The following is a 27,793-nucleotide window of genomic DNA, read 5'->3' as shown; positions in this document are numbered from 1 at the left end:
GGGCTGCTTGGTTGGCGTTGGCGCTCTGCAGTGCAGTGGAGTGTTGCCCAGCTCCCTATATGGTCGGGGATTAGCTCGGTGCTGCTGAGGCAGAGCCAGGAGCCGGAGGAGGAGGAGGAGAAGGAGGAGGAGGAGGAGGAGAAAGAGCGCAGCAGCTGCGGGCGCACGCCGAGCGGCTGCCGGTGGAAGCAGAGGCGCCGGAGGTTGGGGCACCGCCGACGCCTCGGGAGCCATGGCCGAAGGGGGAGAAGGAGGCGAGGACGAGATCCAGTTTCTGCGGACTGTGAGTCTTCGCGGCGGGGGCGAGGCGGCGGGCAGGTGGGGAGGAGCGCGGAACCGGGCGAGGAGGGGCTGCGCTGCGCCCAGGTGCCCGATGCGCGGTGCCCGATGCGCGGTGCCCGATGCCCGGCGCGTTCTCCGCACCCGCGGGCTGCAGAGACGGACCGGCCACCCACCCGCGGGGCCGCAGGGGGGCTGCGTGGGAAGGGGCATCTCTTCCTGCCTGTCCGTTTTTCCCCTATCGCCACCCCCACCCCAGACCCCCATCTTCCCCCGCCTCTACTGCTCTCCCGGCAACTTGCTAGTTGATCTGAAACCTTTGATGCCCAAACTTACAGGCAGGGTTTGCTCATGGTTCTGACCCGGAGGATCAGAAGTGGAAACTGTTGCCCCAGAGTCGACCCGCTCTTTCACCCCAATATTCCACCCCAGGCTCCTGTCGCCTCCTCAACGCACTGGAGAACCGCCAGAAGGAACCAGTGGGGCAGGGGCGAGCTTGGGATACGGAGAAGCCGGTGCCCGGGCTGGGTCCCGGACCTAGGATCGCTTGGAAGGGAATTCGCCCAGCACTGCCCCTCGCACTTTAAGCCCCGAACCAGCAGCTGCTGCTGGAGCGTTACTTGACTGCTCCGAGTGTAAGAACCGTGGTTTCTGCTGTTCGCTCTTCAGAGCCCGGCAGGACAGGGAAACCCCGGGCTGTGGCTCCGCGTCACTCGGGTCCCCTCCCTGGCACCGGGGGGCGCTGCTCCGCCCCAGATTTTAGGGCAAGTGGCGGGGATAGTGGTGGGGGTGGAGTTCCTTGTAATCACATCAACCTTGCCCCTTAGGAGTTAACATAAAGGTTTTCCAAGTGGATAACAATCAGGAGGGGTGGGAGCATTGGGATGCAGTCCCAGCTCTGACTTTCGCCAAGTGACCTTGAGCAAGTCGCATAATCCACCCTTCCTAGCCTCAGTTTCCTCATGGGTCAAATAAAGAAAATTACACCAGCTTTTCAGGGTGATAAGGATTAAATGAGATAGTGAATGTCCTAATGTTTTGTAAGCTGTAAGTTGCTCTGTAAGTGTTAGAGCATTTTATTTGTTGCCTGGATCTCAGGAATTGGAATCCTTTCCAATTCTCTCCCTCTTTTTCTAAGTGCCACCTTCAAACCTGGTTTCTGAAGATCCCAACTGAGCTCTTGTCCTTCTTTTGCACCATTCCCCTCTCCTTGGAGTGTTCCCTACAAATCCCTTTAGTTTTACTTCCAAATATGGTTTCTCTTTTGGGGCTGGGACTTGGGTCTTGTTTGGGACCTACTACCCTTTGGTACTACCCTTTGGTCCTGGAGAAGGAAATGGCAACCCACTCCAGTACCCTTGCCTGGAAAATCCCACAGACCGAGGAGCCTGGTAGGCTACAGTCCATGGGGTCGCAAAGAGTCGGACATGACTGAGTGACTTCACTTTTTTTCTTTCTTACCCTTTGATACTGCCTTTTGATACTATAGAATTATCCATCTCTTCATCCTGACTCTGATCCACAGACCCAGACCTCAGTCTCAGCTCTCACACTTTGAACAAGACAGCCTCATGTTTACCACTCTTTACAGCCTTTTTGCTGTGAATCTGCCTGTTCCTTCACACCAACAAAGCCCTGTGAAATCCTTAGGCTTTCCTTCCAACAGGTGTTCTTGGTATTGAATGGTTGGCAGCTCCTCCAGGTGCTTCCTGCCTTTTGCCTTCCTCAGTCAGTCATTTCTTCTGCTTATTATTAATGATCCTGTAGCTATTGCTGCGGAGAAGGCAATGGCACCCCAGTCCAGTACTCTGGCCATGGACGGAGGAGCCTGGTGGGCTGCAGTCCATGGGGTCGCTAAGAGTCGGGCACGACTGAGCGACTTCACTTTCACTTTTCACTTTCATGCATTGGAGAAGGAAATGGCAACCCACTCGTGTTCTTGCCTGGAGAATCCCAGGGACAGAGGAGCCTGGTGGGCTGCCATCTATGGGGCTGCACAAAGTCGGACACGACTGAAGCAACTTAGCAGCAGCAGCAGCAGCAGGTATTGCTGATTGGAGAAATTCCATTCTGACAGATAGGCTCAGTCCGAATGGATAGATGACCCAGAAGGTCAAGGTGAAGTCCTGATGGTTTTCTCGAGATCTGATGCTGTGTATTTCCTTTGGCTTCTGTGACCATCCTCCTAGACTGTTCCTCTCCATCAGGCAGTGTCGCTGGTTTTTTTTTTGTTTGTTTTTTTGGTACACCTGTAACCAAGGCTTACTGTAGGACAATGCTTCTTAAACTGTTTGTGTCAGTGGGTGTTCTGCCCCTAGATCAGAGCAGGTGGGTTCATTTTAAAGCCCATTTGTGGCCTCCCATGGGGTTCAAGGTCCCAAGGTAAGAACCTCGGAAGAAGTACTGAGTATCAGTTATGGCTTTGATCCAGACCTGCAAGTGACCATGAGGCTAGTGACTCCAAATGTGGTATTGATCCCTTTACTTCAAATAATGACCTTTAGATGTGTTCCTCAGTAAACCTGAGAAACAGCTTAACTTCCTCATCTTTAGCTTATTGGGGGCAGAATAGGTGATGAAATGGAAGCATAGGAAATTCAGTGCGTTGGCCATCGTTGCCCAGCAAGTTACTAATAATTGTCATTCCATAATGTTAAATTCCCGCTAGAGCCTGGCCTTGAGCATTACTCCAGAGGTTATTTATAATCTTAAGAATATACTGAGATGAGAACTGCCATTTTCTGAACCCTGACACTGTCTCCATATCCATGAATTAGGCAAAGTTATTTCTTCAAATCTAATCAACATGAGTTTTTGATACAAGATTTTGACTTTAACTTGCTGCTTTTAGGGCTATCAGGAATCATGGGGCTGTGCTGTCTGTGGAAATTTTTCACCTTTGACCAAGACTGGGCTAAAGAACATATTTTAAAGTTCCCCACCTATCTTTACCTTAGAGTTTCTTTCTTTTCCCAAAACAATATCTTTGAAAGCATTTGGACTGTGTGTTAGTCATGTTATGTCTTTTCACCTTAACATTGTTTTTAACCAGAAAGTCCTGAATCAGAAGTCGATGAAATAGAATTCTACCTTTGCAACCATGAACTTCAGGGGTTGCTGCTCCAAGAACAGATGCCTTTAAACCTACTTAAAAAAAAATAGATCATAGAATAGCGCTGTGTCAAGGACCCTTGGTGATCACTGTGCCCTATTTATCATAACGACAAAAATGAAAGCAGCTAGAACTATGGGTGACCTGAAATGGGCCAGAATTACTGCAGTAATCACTGGAGGCGTGTGGACGGGGGCTTCAGGCACTTGCTGGGTGGTGGTGTTCACTTTGACTCCATCCTCTGATTGAAGCCCACCCTCTCCTAAGTTGGAGGCAGGTCCTACACAAGGGGTTTGAAAGCGTAAGCCTTTACTAACTAAAACCTCCTGCACCCCCAACTCGAAAATGGCTGTGTAAAGATACCTATTTCCTTCTGGCTTTCTGAAATCAGTGGCAGTCATCTAAGTCAATGTGAGCGAGTCAGCCACACGAACAGACCTAAGAATTTTCTTGAAGGCTACAATCTTCCCTCCCACCTCTGCTGGCAGTGGCATCATGCTCCCTTCCGATTGCTCTTGCTGACGTAGCCAGTGTCACTGACGCGGCTCCGAAGCTGCTCAGAAGCAGATAAACCTGCCAGCCACTGATCTGAAAGCAAGAAGTTACGGTGAGAAGAGTGACAGTTACCTTCTCTCCAGACAGTTGGTGGAGCGGCTGGCACCGCGTCAGGCTTTGAGAGTGCCAGGGAGAAGATGGTTTCTCCGCCTCCCCACTCCCATTGTTTTTCCCCTTGGACTGCAGCATCCTTGGAAAAAGAGAGAAAGAAAAACCTCCAGGCCTCAGCTAGTTGTTTTTAAAATGTCATAGCCTTCTCTTTGCCAGCCCCCTCTCCACAATAAAGTTAACTGAAACAGAACTCAGCATGAGAGAGACACTCATTTCTATTAGTTTCCATTAAAAATTGGTCAAGTAGATGCCTCATTTAGCCCTCCTCATAGAAAGTTGTCCTCCTACATCTAAATTTGCAGCTCTCAAGTGACAGAAGGCACTTGGGCTGAGAATTGAGACTGCTCCTGTGGTCTTGGGTTCCAGCCTCGAGGAAGGCTAGGACAAATCCCTAAATTTGAGCTGCAGCAACAATGTGAGCTCATGTCGGTCCAGAAAATGGAGTAGTCCCGGGTTGGGATGACAGTGAACTTGGCCTCCACGGTATATAGATTCCTGCTTGGTTCTGCCCTCAGCTGAGTCTGATTACATAACAGCGGCATGTTGCCAATGCCGTGCCTTTGATCACTTTTCTCACGGAGGCAGGGGGGAGGAGGAGGACACCAGTGACTTCTTCAAGCACAGCGGCTTGGAACAACAGTGTGTGGTGATGGAGGCAGTGCCAGAATGCAGACCCAGTACCAGGCATATGTGGCTGGAAAGCAGGGCTGGGCTGTCCTGTAGAATCAGGTTTGACGGTTAAAATGGCAAAATGCAGAATGTCCCCCTACTCTGGATCTCCCAACATCACTTCCCACCTTCTTGGTCTCTTTTCCTTTGACTTTGGGAAGCTGATCTTATTAAGGAGCTGTAGCAGAATAGCTGGACATCCAATATCCCCTCCTTTCCAGGGAAATGGCCCAGGTGGACAAAAAAGAAAGCCAGGTCCTTCTCACAGAAATTGACTTGTGTTAGAAAGGTCACATCTGCACTGGGGGTGGCGGGGTGGTGGTAGCTTCTACCTCGAGGCACTGATTGTCCTGACCAGGGTTGTCCTGAGGGATTGTGAGCCATCGAGTTCCAGAGAATGAGGCGATGATAACTGTGAAATTGGAAATATTGGAATGCATTTTAGCCCAGTGTAGGAAGAGTGAGACCAGAGCAGGTGGGCAGTTGACTGAGGTGTGTCTGATGTTGGCATAATTTTTTTTATGTGAATATGATTGTCAAGCAGGACGAGGACACGTCAGTGAAATGCATTTTTTAAAACAGTTCTTTGTTTCCTTTCCAATACTGAATTAGAGGAAATACAAATATATTGCTGAGTTCCTTAGGGTCGATCTGAGGGGGAAAATGTTGAAAAAGAAAGGGTGAGAGGAATTTATCTGGAGAGTGAAATACCCTAGTAATTATTTTTTAAGGATTTGTATTATTAAATAGATTTTATTATGAGTATCTGTGTTTATTTGCTTCTGTTGCTTTTTTTGTGATCACCTGTTTTCACTGCTTCCTGGGAAGGATTATTCATTTCATCATTTGACTCTACCTTACAGATTAAAGAATGTTGAGTTTAGAAACAACTGGCTCCATCATTTTCTAATTGACCTGCATCCTCCTGCTTGATTCTCCCTCATCTCTTGTGTGGGCCCAGGAATGTCTTCAGAAACCAGCATTCTGGTTCATTTCCTACAATCCCACATCCATATAAACCCTTCTTTATTAGCTCTGTCTTTAAGCTACCCTTCTTACGAAATTTATCCAGTAGAGGTGGAATGATGTAATAAAAAGAATTAAACTGGAGGCAGGAATTCTTGTTTCTGTCCCTAGCTCAGTGTGACCTTGAATGAGTCCCTTAAGAAAATGAAGGTTTTCCTCTCTGTCTGGAGGTAGAACCTGCTTTAATTGCTTCACAGAAGAGTCACGAGTGGCAGTGGTCTTTCAACAGTACTTCAAAGGAGCGAAGAGGGTGTATTTCGTCAGGTGTTATTGCTGTGTTTCTCTTGCACGAGAAAAATCAACCCTACATGTGACTGGGTCTTGTTGAAAAGCACATTTCCCTTCATCTGACGTGCTCTCTGCCACAGGGCTTCCCCTTCATCCCAGAGTTGTTAAGTGGGCTCCAGTGTTGGTTCACCTGCAGCATATCTGGGAAATTACTTGACTAAAACCAACATCAGCTTCTCTCAAGCTATTTGACCGAAAGACTTGATTGAGAAGGCAGGTTACTTGGTGCTAGAACCTTCAAAAAGTACCCCCCCACCCCCCACCCAGGATTCCAGCCACCAAACAGAACATTCAGAGTTATTTTTTGTCTTCCCAGAAAATTACCAACGCTATGATTTCTTGTTGGACCACCTTTCCTTATTGAATCCCTTTCTCACTGAATATCTTCCTTTCAAAGCTGTCCCTCTCATTGCTTTTATGAGCCCCTTCCCCAGAGCATTGGGACCAGCTTTTCTCTAAAGCCAACCCTGATTTTCCTCCTAGAGATTTTGCTGCTTCAGTCACGTCTGTTTGGAGAGTCAGGACCTTTGAAGAGTTCCTTTTTGGCCGCACCTGGAGGAAGCAGATGCTTTTATGGCAGGATCCCAGCCAATGCTGAGGCTGCAGGGCACCAAATCTCCCCAGGGAGCCACGTCGGGTCCTTGGGCTGGCATCCTCTCAGTCCTCTCCCTGTTTAAAAGCCAGTGGGGTATTTTAGGGACAAAGACATTTCCAGTCACTGCATCTTCCTGTGCTTCAGTGAGTTTTGCCGTTATAGCACCTCTTCAACTCAGGGAATGAAAAGTGCTGGCGCCTTAGTCCTGATCCTGCCATGGGGATAGGCCTTGGGAGGTGCCAAGCTTGTTTTTTCCCTCCTCTGTCATTTCTGATTCCTGATTATTAGAAAACAAAGTTCAGATCAGCTCTGAGACCAATGATGCAGTGTTCAAAAATACAAGAGCTGTGCTTCCTCTCCTCACATGCACTGCTTCCCTTGGCTAGCTCAGAGCACTTGCTGACTCCACAGGAATGCTCAGGGCTACTGCCCTTTTAGGCTGGACACGGTCATACAAGTAGGAGACACTGAGGCATGAGGCCCTGATTTTCTCTTTGTTGGCTCTTTCTTCATTTTCACCTTCCATCTCCTTAGGCAGCGAACTCCTCTCATTGGTTACAGGTCTTGCAGCCCCATTCACAATTTTATTTATTTATGGTTATGCTCGATCTTAGTTGCTGCGGGGGCTAATCTCTAGTTGCAGTGGGCAGCTTCTCATTGCGGTAGCTTCTCTTGTTGCAGAGAACAGGCTCTAGGGCATGTGGGCTTCAGTAGTTGTGGCTCATGGGCTCTCAAGTGCGGGCTCAATAATTGTGGCGCACAGGCCTAGTTGCTCCATGGCACATGGGATCTTCCCGGAACAGGGATCCAACCTGTGTCTCCTGCATTGGCAGGCAGTTTCTGTACCACTGAGCCACCAGGAAAGCTCCCAGCCCCCGTTCAGGCTTGACTATTTGAAGAGGTCTTACTTTACTGGGCCCAGTGCCCAAGAAGGACAACAAACATTATATCCTAAAATCAGATCCCAAAGAGATTCAGAAATTTCACTCAACAGGAGCCATCCCCTCAAGGGTGGCAGCTGCTTGCTGCTGCTTACTGTTCAGAGAGCAGAGGAGGCAGGAGAGAACTCCAGAGACGGAGCAGCTGCCCCTGTGCAGAACCTTAAGCACCATCAGCAGTTTTCTACTGAGTTTATGTGTGATTTTATGCCATAGGAACAAACCCATGTGATGAGCAAGGCAGCATAGCTTTCAGGGAAGTGTAGGAACGGAAATCTGAGTTGGTGTCAGTGTTACCCATAGGGCTGTAGTTCTCCTTGGTCTGCCTTTGGGATAAGGCAATGACTCAAGAAATTCCCTCTATCAAAAGATAGAAATGCGAAATTGTTAGCTCAGTGGGTACCATCAGTGATTAGCATCATTAACAGCTGAGCAGAGCCAGTTTCTGAAGCACTAGGAATTGGATTGCTGTCACCTGAGAACACCTGGGAGAACTCCTAAGTGGGGCAAGCCTAGGTGAAGCACTTCACTGGTTCTTGGGGAACCCTGAGTAGGCAGAAGAAGCATCAGGGCATAGAAGTCTGGCCTGTGGGGGTGGTGGCACAGATACCCCCATCTTTATTTGCATGTGACTTTTGATCAGAGGTGAGGAATCCTTGAGCTACATAGAAGAAAGTAACCAACCTCATTTCAGGCATTAGTAGGATCACTGTTTACAGCCAGGATTGGTGCTACTTAATACTTTGTTTTAGATAATTCCGAATGAGAGACAACAGTTAGAAAAAGACGGACTCTGATTGTTATACAATAAGGTGACTCTACGGCAAATTGAGCACTAAGGCAGTGCTTTCTTGAAGAAGGAAAGAGTTCAAGCCACAAAACTCCATTGTCATTTATCATGTTTGGTGATGTGTTGCTCATCGTTATCCCAAACAAATGCTCCAGAGTCCCTGAGACCAATCCAGAGACAATTAGAACAATCCTGCAGCAAAAAAGAATGCCAAGGAAAGCCACCTATCCTCCAGTGGAGCAAATAGGGAAGGCTCTTACTGGAAGGTACACACCAGTGATAAGGCCTGGCATTTACTCCCTGATAATTTCACAGCTGAGTTCTCTAATGGGCCTGAGCAGAGAGAGCTAGTCAGTGGGACTACAGGAAGAAATGGAAAGTTCTCCATCAATGGCACGTAAATGTCTACAGTGTAAGAAGTATTGATTGACACTGCTGTACTCCACACCATGGACCAGATCCAGACTGTAAATAACACTGAGGCGGTGAGAGATCTGGTTGGCCGCAGCTTCACATTGATTCAAAAGCTGAATCCAAGAGGTCATATCGAAAGAGAGCAAGCAGTCCTGGAGGACTGTGAGCCCCTCCTAAGCCCCATCATCTCTATCATACAGGACATGTGGCTGTTATTCTCTACTACTGCAGTGGTCCACCTCCAAGTCAGCCTCTCTTCTCTCCAGGGTGTCTGGCAAAGAGGAGTCCAAGAATAAACCATGGTGATGTCTTGAATAAATCTCATTTCTTCACAAGAGGGGTTTTAAGATGAAAAATGTAACAGAGAACATTCCAGTCTAGTGGGTAAACTCGGAGTGAAAGCATTTGCTTTATTCTGGGGCATTCCATCACTGGATACCTGTAGGATTGTCTGTCCTTCCCTGGGTTGTAGTTTATCCATTTCTGAAGATGTGGCCATAATGAGTGTATCTCAGGGATGCTTTGAAAATAGGAGTGAGGTGATCCTGAGTCTCTTCTAGGAGAATTAGATATGTGTATATGGAAGGAGTCATTTGAAATAAAGGATATTTAGTGGCCTCATTGCATGAAAAGTTTTCTATCCACCTGAAGAGCTGACTATAGATTATAAATTTTAGGAGCACAGAGGTCTCTATTCAGTCTACTCCAAATCCCTGGGTACCAGTAGATTGGAGGACTCACTTTTAAACACTTTTGGGTCCAGGCAGGTAATGAAAATGGTAACCCACTCCAGTATTCTTGCCTGGAGGATTCAATGGCCAGAGGAGCCTGGCAGGCTGCAGTACATGGGATTGCAAAGAGTCGGGCACGACTGAGCTACTGACCCTTTCACTTTCAGGTAACAAAATGTGTGAATCTAGCTTTATTTGCAAAGAAAGGCAGGCCTGATCTACACATTCAAATAAAAATTTTAAACACTGCCAGCCAAGCAAAACACATCTGCAGCGGGATCCTGAGCTGTCTGCCAGTTAGTTTGCAGCCGTGGACACACCTTTAGATTCTGAGCGAATGTGCTCCCTGGAATGCATGAATATTTTTATGAGTAGGATCAGGTTCACAATGCACGTCAAGGTCCTTGGATGAAAATGTCAACATAAAAGACAATGTATCATCTGTCACAGTGTATAGGAGAGATTGGCAGGCAGACAGATTAGTAGGCTTAATAAATGATAGACTTGATCCTCAAAATGAATGCAGATTGTTCTAGCCTTTAAATACCCTTTAAAGTTGTCACATAGATATAGATATTGTGAAATATAAGGTAAGCAGGGTATTCATTCAACATTTATTGACCAGCCTGGCCCTGACAAGTGACCGGGAGTTGCATAGATGAGTAAGACATCTTAATGTACCACACCTCTAACAGCTGAAGGTCAAGAGGGGGCTCAGTTTGCTTTTGAGGTAACAAAGATATCAGTCACTTCAGATGCATTTATAACAATTTAACTTTCCCCTACTTCAGTGGTCCAGAAATTTTCTTATTAAAATCTACGACCTTAAGGACGTTTCTTAACATCTGTACCTATTTCCACATGGGTTAAATGAGAGTAGTAATAGTGTGTGTCTCCAAGGGCTGATGTGAGGATTAAATGAGTTAATCCATGTAAGGTACTTGGAAGAGTGCCTGGCATATACTAAGTCCCCAATAAATATTAGCTATTAATATTGTCTCAACAATCAGTGTAAAACATTGACCTTAGTCACATTAGCTACTCCAAATGTCATTGCACATCCATTTTAGAGTTGGAAAGTACAAAGGGACCGTACCTTGGGATTATTCCATGGTCTGGATTGCTGACATTCTGCTTAAGTATAATATGACCAGGCCTTGTGAATGAAAATGAGCTGGGGATGTACATGGCCCCAAGTGCACAGACTGAAAGGTCAGTTCTCAGAGTATCTGCTTCACACAACCTCTTGATGCAAATGCTAACTGATTCATCCTCTGGCAATTTTTGATTATCTGTAAGAGTGGATGGACAAAGTGGTTTGCAAAATCCTAAACACAAGCAACTCATTGTCCTTGGTTTGGCGAGACTTTTCTCAACCTATGTCTTAAATATAGGAATTTGCTTTTCAGGAAATTTTCTGTATTTTCAGCAATGCAGTCATCCTACTATAAAGATCAGCTATGCACCTTACCTGATGCCCTCTCATGTCTGCGGCTGCAAAGTCTGAACCTAACATAAACCTTGATACTTGCTTTAGAGCTCTCTATCCTGAGGGGTCCTGATGCAGGCAGTGGCCCAAGCTTCTGGTTTTTACCTAGCTCCTTCCCTACCAAACATTATTGCCATTATTTCTTCTTTGCTTTCTGTGGAATTAAGTTGGATAATGTTGGTTATTTAATCTTTATTAGAAATTTTCCCTTCCCTGGATGAGGGTAGATGTTTACCTAGTTAAATCTCTCTGGCCCTTGAGGTGTGGCAGGTATAATGGGAGTCTAATCCCAGGGATGGGGGAGCCTGGTGGGCTGCCATCTATGGGGTCGCACAAAGTCGGACATGACTGAAGTGACCAAGCAGCAGCAGCAGGCACGTGGGCTAGCTGATGGTTTCTTGTTTTTGATTAGGTTTTAACCCCCAGTGGGCTCTTTATTTTCATTCATAAAGCTGGTTCCAACAACCAAAATGATTGGGCTCAGTAGATGAGAAATTATGCTTTAAACAATTAAAATGAGATTTCCTCCAACTAATAGAGAATGGGTGGGCTTTTGATTTCTTTGAAGAAAAGAGATTTTTTGGGGGTGGGGTTACTGAATCTGGGTGTTTCACTAGCAATAAATTTCACTTTTTTAGTTGTGAATAGAAAACTAAAGTCTATGGATGAGCTATTTCATTGAATCTAGCCTCAGTTTCCTAATCTATAGAATTATGACTATCATAATTCATGGCAGAGGTCAGGATGAAATGATCACACCCTGAGATTCTCCAGAGCCATACCCTATTTTGTTATTATTAGTTGCCTGTTTCCTCCCAATACTTGATAATGTCTGGTGCTTGAGAATGTCCTCAGACAGCATCTTTTGCAGAATATAAAATGCTGTCAAGATGTCACACGTGCATGTTAGAACCTGGGCAACAGTGAAGTCTGATTACATATATAGAGAGGTGACTATTATAATCAAATCCATTTTAGATCAAAGTTATTCTGACATATTTATTTTTGTACATAAATATTGTGGTGACTTATAATTAGGCATAATTGTACACGATTCACATAAATGACTATAATTAGTATAAATGTTGCCTAGCAAGACCATTTTTAAAAATTGCATGTCTTAGCTCTCCTGTTATTAACAGTTCTTCTGTTGATGGTTTTTCTAGCACTACTACCGTTTTCAGATCACCATTACCTTCATTAACATCAGTGTCAACACCATCGTTGTATATCGTCCTTGATAAGAGAGTTTAAGAGCTGCAGGTCAAACAAATCTGAGTGTGAATTTTGGATTGATCGTTTGCACAATATAAGATCCTGATAGTTTCCTCATCTCTCAAATGCACATATTGATAACTTTTCATGTAACTGTTGAGATCATTGAGGGTGGTAACGTTTGTATAGCTGTAATGAGCACAGAAGATCATGGCATCTGGTCCCATCACCTCATGGGAAATAGATGGGGAAACAGTGGAAACAGTGTCAGACTTTATTTTGGGGGGCTCCAAAATCACTGCAGATGGTGACTGCAGCTATGAAATTAAAAGACGCTTACTCCTTGGAAGGAAAGTTATGACCAACCTAGATAGCATATTCAAAAGCAGAGGCATTACTTTACCAACAAAGGTCCGTCTAGCCAAGGCTATGGTTTTTCCAGTGGTCATGTATGGATGTGAGAGTTGGACTGTGAAGAAGGCTGAGCACCGAAGAATTGATGCTTTTGAACTGTGGTGTTGGAGAAGACTCTTGAGAGTCCCTTGGACTGCAAGGAGATCCAACCAGTCTATTCTAAAGGAGATCAGCCCTGGGATTTCTTTGGAAGGAATGATGCCAAAGCTGAAACTCCAGCACTTTGGCCACCTCATGCGAAGAGTTGACTCATTGGAAAAGACTCTGATGCTGGGAAGGATTGGGGGCAGGTGGAAAAGGGGACGACAGAGGATGAGATGGCTGGGTGGCATCACTGACTCGATGGATGTGAGTTTGAGTGAACTCCGGGAGTTGGTGATGGACAGGGAGGCCTGGCGTGCTGCAATTCATGGGGTCGCAAAGAGTTGGACACGACTGAGGGACTGAACTGAACTGAACTGAGTGAGCACAGTATCTCATGCTGTGCCTATGTCCTCCTCTGCTACAATATATGTGATGTGATAGGATACAGATTCTCATGGTAGGTCCTCCCCCACAGTGGCTGGGGATTCCCTTTGCCAGGTCCCCAGCTCCCATGCCCAGCCTGTGCTTCTATGAGCCACCTGGGATCCTGAAGCAGCTGCTCTTCAATGATATGGGAACTGTTTAGAGGGTAGAAAATGTACTTAAAACTGTTTATTTACTACAATTTCTAACTCAATTAATTGGAAAAAAATCTAAATAGCTCTCCCACCTGCTCCCTAGAAGCCTCCGCCAACTGAAATCCTGTGGGCGTGCACATGTTCCTCCTTGGTTTTCTGCACTCATGAAGGTTGCAGTCCCAAATCGTGCTTTTAACGAAGAACAGGAACCTGGGCCTGACTCCTGGATGCTTATTGCTGCTGCTAAGTCGCTTCAGTTGTGTCCGACTCTGTGTGACCCCATAGATGGCAACCCACCAGACTCCCCCATCCCTGGGATTCTCCAGGCAAGAACACTGGAGTGGATTGCCATTTCCTTCTCCAGTGCATGAAAGTGAAAAGTGAAAGTGAAGTCGTGTCTGACTTTTCATGACCCCATGGACTGTAGCCCACCAGACTCCTCTGTCCATGGGATTTTCCAGGCAAGAGTAGTGGAGTGGGGTGCCATTACCTTCTCCGGATGCTTATTAGGTGATGACAGATGCAGGTACTGATCCCCAGGCTCTGCTCTGGTCCCTGGTTGTGCTCAGTGCATATCACTCATGTTCACGTCCTGGCAGGGCCCCCAGAATACAAATCGGAAGGCAAATGTCTCACAGAGTACATTTAAACTCTTGAAATCAAATAAAAATTAAAAGTAGGTTTATTGGGGTTTTAGGGTTAAAAAGATTTAGGGTTAACCTCTCTTTAGCCCATAGGTTAAGTATGTCATTGGGGAAGAGAGGCCCCTTTGCCCGAGACTTCTCTCTCACTGTGTGACAAGGTGCATGAAATTCCTGATGTTCAAGAAACTCCTTTAGCTTAAGGCATTGTCTCTATAGTTTGGGCTTACCTGGTGGCTTAGTGGTAAAGAATCTCCATACCGATGCAGATGATGTGGGTTCTATCCCTGGGTCAGGAAGATTCCCCTGGGGAAGGAAATGGCAATCTGCTCCAGTATTCTTGAATGGGAAATCCCATGGACAGAGGAGCCTAGTAGGCTACTTTCCATGGGGTCACAAAAGAGTTGGACACAACTTAGCAACTAAACAACAACAAACATATTGTCTGAGGATAGGGGAGTGGCTTTAGATGTTGCTATGCTTCCTCTTGGATTATCAGATTATCTAGAAATAAAATACTGATCTCGTAATATAGCACGTGGGGCTGAAAGAAAAAGAATGGTCACCAGGACACTGGCAGTTTCAATTCCACAGTTGGTTACCCGGAATCTCCTAGGGGAATAAAGAGAAGGTATGTTTAAAAAAAGTAAATAGCACCTAAAGGATAAGGATAAGGAGCAGAGAGGCCAAGCATCATTAACTTCATAATTTTCATCCCAATTTATTTTGTAAATGTCAGTATCTTAGATGGAACTCAGTGTTTGCAATTGAGTGACTTTTATGTTAACTGTCTTTTCTTACTGCTGATTTTTCTTCACCTTTCACACTTACCAGCGTCTAGCATACTACTTATTTTATTTATTTAATCTCCTACTACTCGAGGGTCAGAATTTTATCTTTTTTCCTTTGTTAGATTTTCAGTACTAAGGATGGTGCTTGGCACATAGTAGGTCTCCAAGAACAGTTGTTAAGATAGTGAACACATTCTCACATGCTGGTCTTCCAGTCCATGTCCCTACCTTACTGTGTTCTCACGGCCTGATTTCCCTGTTCTCTTCCCCTCTCTGTGCCCTTATAGTTGGTGACATTGAAGCAAGTGAAATGTGGTTTACCATGAAGATAAAAATCCCAATCATATAATGGAATAATCCAGGCTTGGGGATATGAGGACTAATGTCTCACTTTCTGACCTTAATACTTACACGAATCAGCTTATAAAAAAATGGGAAATGAGAATGGCTCTGGATCACATATATGTTTGCCTGCCTCTCAGAATTAAACACGCATGGGACATTTCTAGGTCCTTATGGAAAGAGAAAATGAATATGGGGCAATTCCATATGTATGGAACATATGTCTGCGCTACATATCATTGATATCAGTTTGATGACTACTGACATTTTTATACTATTTGTGTTTCTAGATGTTTGTAAACTGATGCTTATTTGAGTAGCTGAAGGCTGTTCTGATGTCAGTCTACTTTGGGAAAGATTTTTATGTGCTTTCACAGTCTTTAATCTGTACAAGATAGAAACCATTAACCCTTCTGTATAGGCCCTTTATTTCCATGAGATTCTCGAGCACTAGCAACAGCATATAGCAGCATCCTCCACTGGAAGAGGCATGTTCACTGCACATGCAGATTTGAAGTAAAACTTAGCCACCATTCATATCTACAGATGAAAGGAAGTGTTTTACTAGTAGTTTAAGGTGTTGCTAATTCAAGATTTATTTTTGTTCGGCTTTGAAATGTCCTTTCCTACATTGCTTTTTGCTCAGCTTGTTTCTACTTTTATGCTACCACTATTTCTATTTCCTCCAAGTACTAGCCCTCCTTTAGAACCTAGAGGTTCTTCTAGACCCTTTTCTGAGATTTCTTCCTGTAGGATCCTGAGTAAGACTCTGGTGAGGCTCCTGTTTCTTTCTTGTGTGAATCTAATGAGATTTTTTTTACCCCCCGCTCAGTGTCTACTGAGCTAAATGAGAACTAATAGCTTTCTAAAAGAATCCTAAGACATTTATAGCTAGTTAATGTCCCTTGGAAATCATCTATTAATTTTTATGTTAGGAAACTGAGATGCTATGTGTTATTCATTCATCATCCATCTATCCATCCGTCCAAAAAGCATTTTTTGAGTACTTACTGTGTGAAAGAGACGTGCTAGGAACTGAAGAAGACTTCAGTTTCTCAGTTGTGTCTGACTCTTTGTGACCCCATGGACTGCAGTGTGCCAGGCTTCCCTGTCCATCACCAACTCCTGGAGCCTGCTCAAACTCATGTCCATTGAGTCAGTGATGCCATCCAACCATCTTATCCTTTGTCATCCCCTTCTCCTCCTGCCTTCAATCTTTCCCAGCATCAGGGTCTTTTCCAGTGAGTCAGTTCTTTGCATCAGGTGGCCAAAGTATTGGAGCTTCAGCATCAGTCCTTTCAATGAATATTCAGGACTGATTTCTTTTAGGATTGACTGGTTTGATCTCCTTGCAGTCCAAGGGGCTCTCAAGAGGCTTCTTCAACACCACAGTTCAAAAGCATCAATTCTTCTGCGCTCAGTTTTCTTTATAGTCCAACTCTCACATCCATACATGACCACTGGAAAAACCGTAGCTTTGACTAGATAGACTTTTGTTGGTAAAGTAATGTCTCTGCTTTTTAATATGCTATCTAGGTTTGTCATAGCTTTTCTTCCAAGGAGCAAGTGTCTTTTAATTTCATGGCTGCAGTCACCATCTGCAGTGATTTTGGAGCCCAAGAAAATAAAGTCTGTCACTGTTTCTATTGTTTCGCCATCTGTTTGCCATGAAGTGATGGGACTGGATGCCACGATCTCAGTCTTTTTGAATGTTGAGTTTTAAGCCAACTTTTTCACTCTGGCAAAACATGGTCCACTGGAGAAGGAAATTGCAAACCACTTTAGTTTTCTTGCCTTGAGAACCCTATGAATAGTTTGAAGAAGATGTAAAGGGGAACAAAATACATAATCCTATCCTCAGGCAACTTAAAGTTTTTAACAGTAGATTAAGACAAGGATAAAAGTTATATAGCCTAAATGGTTAATTTTGACTAGAGAGTCAGGAAAAATTTGAGGAGAGGGAGTATTTGAACCAGGTGGATTCTATAAAGTGTTGGTAAACGGAAAATGGGGTTAAAAGTGCATTTCAGACAGAAGTATCACCATCAAGTAACACCCAGAGGTGTGAAAATATATTACACATTCACAGAACACTAAAGAGTAGAGTCGGAGAAGGCAATGACATCCCACTCCAGTACTCTTGCCTGGAAAATCCCATGGATGGAGGAGCCTGGTAGGCTGCAGTCCATGGGGTCGCTAAGAGTCGGGCACGACTGAGCATCTTCACTTTCACTTTTCACTTTCATTCATTGGAGAAGGAAATGGCAATCCACTCCAGTGTTCTTGCCTGGAGAATCCCAGGGACAGGGGAGCCTGGTGGGCTGCCGTCTATGGGGTCACACAGAGTCCGACACGACTGAAGCGACTTACCAGCAAAGAGTAGAGTAGAGGGGGTACATGAAAGATTACTGGCGTATAAGAGTGGAATGTATGTTGGAGTTGGACCATAAAGAAGGCTGAGTGCTAAAGAATTGATGTCTTTGAATTGTGGTGCTGGAGAAGACTTTTGAGAGTCCCTTGGACTGCAAGGAGATCAAACCAGTCAATCCTAAAGGAAATCAACCCTGACTATTCATTGGAAGGACTGATGCTGAAGCTGAAGCTCCAATACTTTGGCCATCTGATGTGAAAAGCCAGCTCACTGGAAAAGACCCTGATGCTAGGAAAGATTGAAGGCAAAAGGAGAAAAGGGCGGCAAAGGATGGGATGGTTAGATAGCATCACTGACTCAAAGAACATGAATCTGAGCAAACTCCTGCAGATAGTGGAGGACAGGGAAACCTGGCGTTCATGGGGTCACAAAGAGTTGGACACAACATAGTGACTGAACAACAACAACGATAGTGGAAGACTATTTTGAGAGCAAATCAAGATGATCTGACCTTAATTCTTTGGGTAATGGAGAACAACCTATCATAAATACAATTGGTTCTGAAGATCTGAAGATATATGCTTATGGTAATTCACTATTACATAGCTTTGGTAGAGTAGAACATATAGATCCAGCTTATGTAAGGGTACTCTTTTCTACTGATTTCTTCAGTTCACAGTTGTATATCTGATACTTTGAGAATCCAGTTGTCCCTTTATGGACTGCTGCTGCTTCTAAGTCGCTTCAGTCGTGTCCGACTCTGTGCAACTCCATAGATGGCAGCCCAGCAGGCTCCCCTGTCCCTGGGATTCTCCAGGCAAGAACACTGGAGTGGGTTGCCATTTCCTTCTCCAATGAATGAAAGTGAAGTCAAAGTGAAGTCGCTCAGTCGTGTCTGACTCTTCGAGACCCCACGGACTGCAGCCTACCAGGCTCCTCCGTCCATGGGATTTTCCAGGCAAGAGTACTGGAGTGGGGTACCATCGCCTTCTCCCCTTTATGGACAGATACAGATAACTCAAGCCTCATCATCTGTAAAGACAGGACTTGACAGGACTTAGGCTATTACCAGCGAGAACCTTCACTAACAGGGTCCTGGCCTTGGCCATGGAATGGAAATGAAAGAAGAGTCTCATGTTGTACCTAAACTTTCCCTCATGGAATGAGATCTACTCTATAGCTATAGAAGATGTTTCATCTTGGCTCAGGACAAGGCTTTAAGGTAACAGAAAAAGCAGTGGGCACTTCAGGAACATCTAGAAAATAGAAACTGGCTAGCGCTGAAGGACTGTAGCTCTATTATAGGTGTTACTGAGGGAAGACTCTGGCTGTTAACAGTTTAGTATCATCAGTGTCCCTCATACCTCAGACAGTTTAACTTTGGCTCCTGTGCTTCTTCCAGAGGCCATTTCTTGACCACGGGGCACCTGAGCCCTAAAGCCACTGTAGTAGTGGAATGTGACCCTTTCTTGAATAGACTTTATAGGCTTTTCTACCCTGGTTCTTGCCTTTGCTGCCCTATCATATGGTTATATATAATAGTGAGGAAAAATAGGAGATCAGAATTCAAATCAGCACATTCAGATGGTTTGTTTAAAATTTTGCTAAAAGATTAGTGTGGACTATTACTGGAAAGTGCTCGCTAATTATTGTTGTCTGAACTAAGTAATCTGGCACTTGATCATATTGTGCAAACTTGGTTTCATGAGTCATAAATCTCCTTTTTTTCTGCAAAACAGAATTGCTCTCTAGGGGCAAGGTCTTCTTTAGTTGGTTTAATTTCTAACAATTCCTATCAGTGCTCATGTTCATGTACACAGTGGCTCAGTGATTTCTTGCATGATTTTTTATTGTGTTTCTGCAAGACCTCGTTGCTTAGATTAGGTATTCAGCACACCCAAATGGTGTGTTTTTACCTGCTGCTGCTGCTGCTAAGTCACTTCAGTCGTGTCCGACTCTGTGCGACCACAGAGACGGCAGCCCACCAGGCTCCCCCGTCCCTGGGATTCTCCAGGCAAGAACACTGGAGTGGGTTGCCATTTCCTTCTCCAATGCATGAAAAGTGAAAAGTGAAAGTGAAGTCGCTCAGTTGTGTCTGACTCCTAGCGACCCCATGGACTGCAGTCTACTAGGCTCCTCCGTCCATGGGATTCTCCAGGCATGAGTACTGGAGTGGGGTGCCATTGCCTTCTCTGGTGTTTTTACCTAGTTACTTACAAATTGCAGATTCCATTCTGAATTAGACAGTGTGCACTTCTAATAGGACTGACTCGTTTCCCATAAAGGTTAAAAAGTGTGTGTGTGTGTGTGTGTGCGTGTGTGTGTGTGTGTGTGTGTGTGTCTGTTGGTGGTGGTATGTCTGTGATTAAGGCATTTTAGACTTTTGCTGTTGTTTCTAATGTATCTCCAATGGCAAACAGGGCACTATAGCCTACGGCATGTACTGAGTAAATACTTACAGAACAACCTAATAAAACAAAGTGGAGAAAATAGGAGGAAACTTAAATTTATTTGAAATCTGATACCTCATGTTCTAACTAAACTCAGTCCAGGAAATGGAGCTGAAAGTTGGGAGTTAAACATAGCGGTATAAATGGGCAAAAAAGAAGTGATCCTGGATCTAAATACAAAGACCTCAAGGGTCTTTTAGGGCAGCCTGGTTATACAGGCTTGAGACATTGTGGGCCTAAGTCAGGCTGGTCAGTTTTTACTTGTGCTACATTCTCTGGAGGCACCATTCTGACCAATCCATCTCAAGAGTAACTAATCTCAAGGTGCTGGTTCTTTAATTTTGGGTAACATTTTCTTCATCCCCAAATTATTGGGGTACACCCTTTCATGGGCTCCCTTGTCTTCCATTCACCAGCCAAACCTACTTGTACTCCCTCCCCATGCCCCCTGTTTACTTCCAGAACGTACACTAAATAAAGCTCAAGGAAGTGTGTCCTTGCCTTTGTTTTTATTTTCTTTGCCCTGGTATCCCCCTTTCTGAAGAAGTCTCACGGGAACAGTTGCCCGCATGGCTTTTTTGCTCCCCAGCTTTCCTCCCACAACTGATGGTGCCTTCCTGCACACACGTACTTGGGAGTGCTGCTCGTAAGCTAGCTCATCCAGGAGGCTATGCTGTGCTCAAATTGTCTTCTTTTTCTTCCCTTCCGAAGTCTGCCTTCCCAGGGTTCCTTTACATCATGATTCTATTCAATATCTTGTTCCTATTGCTATGAATTAGTTTGAGCTAAGATATTAAAGAATTACCAATACTGTACCTAGATAGTTTTATTTTAAAATCAGTCTTCAATGCTTTGATTCATATAAGTGAATAATAACTGGGATTTTAGGTATACTACCAGCAGGATGGCATAGACTGTGGCTACAATAAGAATAGTCACTCACAGGCACCCTAGTCCTATGGCCATCACGTTCCTTCATCAGTCTTATGGATATTGTTGCACAGAATTAAAATGAACTAAAGAGCAGTGAAATATTTGTTTTCACAGGATTATCTCTTGAAAGTACACACTCATTTAGCAACTGGGTTGTAGTCTTAACTATGTCACTAATTCTGCAAATTTGAACTACTGCACATTCATTTCTAAAATGAACGTGGCTAGATAATTTGGCCTAACATTCCCTAATAATAACAGTAACTGACATTTTATTTATGAACTGTCTGTCTGAGTAAGCATTTCATTATTCTAGTATTCAGCAAATGTTTTTTGAGTGCCTACCATGTACCAGGCACTGCAGTAGGTACTAAGGATGTGATAGTAAACCTGACATAGGAAACTCCTGCCCTCACGAAGCTTACGTTCCAGTGAGGGAGACAAAGAGCATACAATAGGGAGTAAATGTAACTTCATAGAAGACTGAAAGCTATGAGGAAAAGTAACATATGATCTGGGTATAGAGAGCGAGGGTCTGCGAAGGTCTAGGTGGTTATTTAAGGTGAAATGATTGTAATGTTGGGCTCCGCCAGTGATGCAAGTGGTAAAGAACTTGCCTGCCAATGCAGGAGACTCAGGTTCGATCTCTGGGTTGGGAAGATCCCCCAGAGGAGGACATGGCAACCCACTTCACTGTTCTTGCCTGAAGAATCCCATGGACAGGGGAGCCTGATGGGCTACAGCCCATAGGGTCACAAAGAGTCAGACACGACTGAAGCGATTTAGCATGATTGTAAGGTTATATTTGAGTTGAGCTCTGAATGGTATGAGAGAGAAGCCACAGCGAACATAAGAGAAAAAAGAAAGAAGACAAGTCAGAGCCCTAAGCCTGGTGAGGCTGATGTGGAACGGACAGGAGGAAGATTGCAGGATGTGAAGTTGGAGGGAGTCAGCAGTGGGATCTCATAAGCCTTGTTAATCGTATCATGTGGGAATCATGTCAACCCTATGTTATAGGTAGGCGTTGTTATTATCTCCATTGTACTTATAATAAAACTGAGGCTCAGAGAGGATAAGCAATTTCTTCAGGTTCACACACAGTCTGCCCAAGCCTGAGCCAGGTAGTCTGTCTCCAGAGAATCCACCTCTGACCTTTGTGCTCTGTTTTTAAATAGGAAGTTGAGATTGAGTTGAGATGGTGTTTTGATAAGAAGTGGTTGGGGGGTTTTAAGAAGAGAATGACATGGCTGAAAGCTCTCGTAGAGGAGAAGTAGGACCAGGGAAACGTGTTGGAAGGTGACTGAAGTGGTCCTGGTGAGGAGGTAGTGGCTTAGATAGAATACGGTTTGCTTGGTCTTAGACCAAGATAGATTAAGGAACACTGAGCCGTGTCAAAGACTGATGTATGTGATTATGCACTTGTGCATCTTCATGCTTATTTTTATTTTCAAAATTATTTAGGCTTAAAAGTCCAAAAAACAAAAAAACAACCCACCCATTTCTTCTACCCACCACCCCATGCCTCTGGTAACCATCAGTTTGTTCTTGGTATCTATGAGCACACACACACACACATATGTATATACATATACATATATACACACTAAATATTTAAAATTCCACATATAAGAAAGATCATCTGTGTTTTTCTTTCTCTAACTTATTTCACTTTAGTATAATGCTCTTGAGTTTGTCACAAAAGGCAATATTTCATTATTTTTATGGCTGAATAATATATATATATATAATTGTGATAATATAATAGTATTTCTTTATTCATCCATTGATGGATGTTAAGTTATTTCCATGTCTTGAGTATTGTGAATAATACTGCAGTGAACACAGGAATGCATATGTCTTTTTGAATTACTGTTTTGTCTTCTTCGGATTAAAAACCCCAGAAATAGAATTGCTGGATGATATATGATAGTTCTACTCTTAATTTTTTGAGGAACCTCCATACTGTTTTCCATACTGGCTCCACCAATTAACATTTCTACCAGCACCACATAAAATTTCCCCTTTCTCTACATCCTCACCAGCTCTTGTTTTTTTTTTTTTTTTTTTTCCAATTTGTTTTTAATAGCCATTCTAACAGGGGTGATATCTCACTGTGGTTTTGGTTTGCATTTCCCTGATGACTAATCATGTAGAGCATTGTTTCATGTAATACCTCTCTTTGGGAAAATGTCTACTCATGTCTTCTGCCCATTTTTAAATTGAAATATTTCCTTTTTTTGCTATGGAGCTATATGAGTTCTTTACATGTTTTGGATGTTAGCTCCTTATCCAATATGTGATTTGTAACTATTTTATCGTATTCAGTAGGTTGCCCTTTTCATCTGATTGTGGTTTCTTTGGCTGTACAGAGGTTTTCTAGTTTGCTGCAGTCCCACTTGTTAAGTTTTGCTTCTGTTGCTCTTGCTTTTGGTGTCAGATTCAGAGAATCATTTCCAGACCTATCTCAAGGAGTCTACTGCCTGTGTTTTCTTCTAGGAGGTCATGGTTTCAGATCTATGTCCAAGTCTTTAATCTATTTTATAGTGGCAGAAAGTGGTCCACTTTCATTTTCCTGCATGTGACTGTCCACTTTTCCTAACACCATTTATTGAAGAAGTTGCCCTTTCCTCATTGTATATTCTTAATGCTTTTGTTGTAAATTATCTCACCATAGATATATGGGTTTATTTCTGGGCTCTCTATTCTCTTCCATTGATCTATGTATTTGTTTTTATGCTGATACCATATGATTTGAATTACTATAGCTTGGTAATAGAGCTTGGAATCAGAGAGCGTGATACCCTCAGCATAATTCTTTCTCAAGATTGCTTTGACTTTCCAGAATTATTTATCTCTGTGCTCTTATCTTTCCCTCCTGTATCTTTGTGCTCAGTATGTCTGTTTTAGTTTGGGCTTCATTTGGGATGGAAGAGGGTACATTTGATGATTTAATGTATTCAGATTTATCAACCTCCTATAAATACAGAGGACTTCACCTCTCCCAAGAGCAGAGCACTCAAGTGGCAGTGCCTTTTTTGCAGTTTTATGAGCTGAGTTGAGAGAATCTATTTGAAAGGTTGGTGTTTGAGGTTTTCAGCCTCTTCACTCTGTTGTATATATTTTTTAATACATTAGAGTTAACATCATTTTTATGGACAAATATTTTTTGTGTCTTTTGAAAAAATAATCTTTTAAAATTGATTCATTCTCTTTTAAATATATATTAATTTAGTATTCTTGATGTCAAGCACCTTGGGGTACATTCACATAGTTAAGGCAAAATAAACTATCCTTAAGTTCATTCTCTCTATTATGTTATAGCTGTTTAATTTGTTGATGTTCTTATAAAGTAGATCACTAGCTAATTCCACATTTAGGAAGATGTACTGAAGCATAGTCTGGTTTAATTAACTAATTTTTGGTAGCAAATTGGAAATAGTCTCTTCACTAGCAAATAAAATAAACTCTTAATAGTTTAACTAGAAATAGCCTTTTAGTTTACTTGATTCACCTAGAGCTAATGCTTCTAACTATTCAGTGACAAAAATATATACATACAACACATTTATATAGTACATATAGTAATTTTATAATTACTTTAATAAATATGTAATTAATTCCAGGGTGACAAAAACATATACATAAATATATTTTGCATATTAAGGGAGGAGATATCCAGTGAAATTATCTTTCAAGTATAAAAACTAAATATGAATATTTATAGACAAAACAAAGCCAAGGAGGCTTGCCACCAACAGGACTTAACTAAAAAATATATTTTATGTGAAATAAAAATGATCTCAGGAAGAGGGTCTGGGAAGAAAGAGGAAATGGTAAAAACAAAGCAAAACAAAAATAGTGAACAAGTTGATGTGAAACAGTAACAGTGAGTTTGGGGGTTAAAAGAATCTATATATATCTACAATTCTGGAAAATAATAGCATATAAATTGGGAAGGAGGTGATTGCTTCTTTTATTGTTGTAGGAAGGTAAAGACATTAATTTGAGACTTTAGGATAAATATATGTTAAAATTTCTAAGTTAACCTTTAAAACAAGAAAGAAAAATTATGTAACTTTAAAGCAAGTAAAGAAGAAAATACAGTGAAGGAAATGTCTAAAGGCAGACAAAATGAGAAATAAATCAGATAATCAAAGTAATCCAGATATATCAAATAATTATTATCAACTAAATGGACTTAACATCTAATTAAAGTTAAAGATTCTGAGTGGATACATAAAAAAATTCAACTATATTCTATTTATAAGAGACACACTTATGACATATGATTAGAAATGAATATCATTAGAAATGAATAGATACAATGCTTATCTTCATAAGAGAATCAGTTCACCTGGAAATTATAGAAGGTTTAATTGTTATATATCTGAAAAAGTGTGTATGGTCAGTGCTATAAGTGAAACTGATAAATCCACCCTTTAGTGGGGAATTTTAATACTTTTTTTCAGTAATTAATTGTTTGAGCAGACAATCAGTAAGGATACAAAAGATTTTAAAGATATGATTAATAAGACACTACACATACATATGTATAGAGAATACATATTATTTTCAAACATACATTCATTTCAGTTCAGTTCAGTCGCTCAGTTGTGTCTCTTTGCGACCCCATGAATCGCAAAAAATTACAAAAGTGATCATATACTAGGCCAGGAATAAAATTTCTAAAATTTTTAGAAAATTAATGTCACACAAATCTACCTTCTCATCATAGAACAAGTTAGTGTTCAGTTACTAAAAGCCTTGGGAGAAAAAAAACATGTTTGGAGAAAGATGGTAACGATAACCCTGTATACGAGACAGCAAAAGAGACACTGATGTATAGAACAGGCTTATGGACTCTGTGGGAGAGGGAGAGGGTGGGAAGATTTGGGAGAATGGCATTGAAACATGTGAAATGTCATGTATGAAACGAGATGCCAGTCCAGGTTCAATGCACGATGCTGGATGCTTGGGGCTGGTGCACTGGGACGACCCAGAGGGATGGTATGGGGAGGGAGGAGGGAGGAGGGTTCAGGATGGGGAACACATGAGAACTAAAATTAAAAAAAAAAAAAAAAACTTTCTAAATGACATATGAATCAAAGAAATCATACTAGATATGAGAAAACACAGAGTTCAGAAGAGTTATGCAAATATTATGTAGCAGAATTTGTGATGTCACTCAAGGAATACTTAGAGAAAAATCTATATCCTTAGAGCAAACTTTTTCTGTAAAGAAATAGCTACTAAAATATTACTAGTTACAGACACAGTGTTGTCATAACTACTCTACTTTGCTGTTGTAACACAGAAGTAGCCACAGACAATATGAAAACAAATGGGTGTGGTTGTGTCCCAGTAGAAGTTTATTTACAAAAACAAGTCTGTGGGCTATTGGTTTGCTGACCTCTGCCTTAAAGATGGATGTTAGAAAAAGTGAGTGGTTGAATTAATGACTAATCATTGAACTTAAAAACTTTTGAAACAAAACAGAAAATAGACCCAGAGAAAAGAAGAGGAAGGAAATGGTAGACTCTCTAAACCAAAGCCAAAATCTGATTATTTAAAAAGGTTACTTTGGACTTCATTGGTGGAACAGTGGATAAGAATCCACCTGTCAATGCAGGGGATGTGGGTTTGACCCCTGGTCCGGGAAGATCCCCCATGGCATGGAACAGCTATCCAGTGTGCCACACTGGAGCCCATGTGTTCTAGGGCCTGTGAGCCACACAACTCATGAGTCCACGCACTGCGAATACTGAAGCCTGTGTGCCTAGAGCCTGTCTCTGCTGTAAGAGAAGCATCTACATTAAGAAGCCTGCACACCACAATGAAGCGTGACTCCCACTCACTGCAGCCCCCATTCATTGCAGACCCCGCTCATGGCAACTGGAGAAAGCCTATGCACAGCAATGAAGACGCAACCGAAAATAAATAAATAATTTTTGAAAAAAAGACTGCTTTAGCCTCACTGCTCCAGAAGGCAGATCCTTACTTAGGTCAAGACTGAAGTTATGAACACTTTTTCACTTGAGAGATACAAGCCCAGGGCTGTGGGAGTAAGGTTAAAAAAAAAGAAAAGAAAAAGAAAAAAGAGAAAGCCCAAAGAACTATCAAAGGGCATAGTCCATCAGCACATTCATTCAGCAGTGTGACCTAGCATCCAGGTGACAGTGGAGGGGTGAGCCAGTGTGAGAGGGCCCCGTGCAAGCGAGAGAAAGTAGAATGTGGTCAAGAAAATCCAAGAATGCACATTATGTTACAATACAAAAACTAATAATATCTTTCAAAGTCTGATAAGATTGATATAAAAAGGAAGAGAAGGCATGAGTAAACAGTATTAGGAACAATATTGTTAAATCTCTGATGTAGCAGACACTGAAATGATAAGAGAATATCATGAACCACTTTTATGCCAATGATTTTGAAAACTTGGGTGTTAGGTCAAATTCCTAAAAGAGTATAAATTAGTAAAACTGATTTGAAATGAAAAAGAAAATTGGAATGCTCCTAAACACTATTAAATGAATCACTGTATTTATAAGTTTCCTTCAAAAACTGGGGCCTAGGTAATTTATTAGACAAATTGTACAACGGCAAAAAAAAAGAAAAAATCAAGCAACTGGTATTTCCAATCTTGCAAAACTTTTTGAAGGAGTGTAAAGAGAAGGAATACTTCCAAATTAATGTGTGAGGTCAGTATAACCTTTATATTAAAATCAGTTAAATACTATTTAAGAAAGGAAAGTTACCAAATTTACTTTTAAACACAGATGCAAAATCTTAAACAGAATATCACTGACTGATTTTTATCAACAGATGAAAAAGTTATGAGTGTCAATTGGTATAGCCGCTTTGGAATACAATCTAGTATTGCCAGATCACATGCACATACCCAGGGCCCAGCAGTCCTAGAAGCAGTCTCTAAACTTACACACATGTACATGTGTTCAAACATGTTCATAATATTGTAC

General features: G+C 42.6%; 1 protein-coding gene across 8 annotated transcripts in view; it reads left to right on the top strand.

The window, feature by feature from the left end:
* The window catches only part of RYR3 (ryanodine receptor 3), a 559,072-nt gene continuing 531,279 nt past the window's right edge, over positions 1–27,793 (top strand). For 6 of the 8 annotated variants that reach the window (XM_070797211.1, XM_070797214.1, XM_070797210.1 and 3 more), the window contains exon 1: positions 5–283. In XM_070797211.1, the coding sequence (XP_070653312.1) occupies positions 233–283 (51 nt within the window). In that variant the 5' untranslated portion in view covers positions 5–232. Of the gene's footprint in view, positions 284–27,793 lie in introns of all 8 variants that reach the window. The other 2 variants (XM_070797216.1, XM_070797215.1) reach the window with 2 other exon arrangements.

This window comes from Bos indicus, chromosome 10 (genome assembly GCF_029378745.1).
Source record: "Bos indicus isolate NIAB-ARS_2022 breed Sahiwal x Tharparkar chromosome 10, NIAB-ARS_B.indTharparkar_mat_pri_1.0, whole genome shotgun sequence".
NCBI classification, from domain to species: Eukaryota; Metazoa; Chordata; class Mammalia; order Artiodactyla; family Bovidae; genus Bos; species Bos indicus.
Note: the sequence above shows the minus strand (reverse complement) of the source record. Positions and strands in the feature narration are given on the sequence as shown.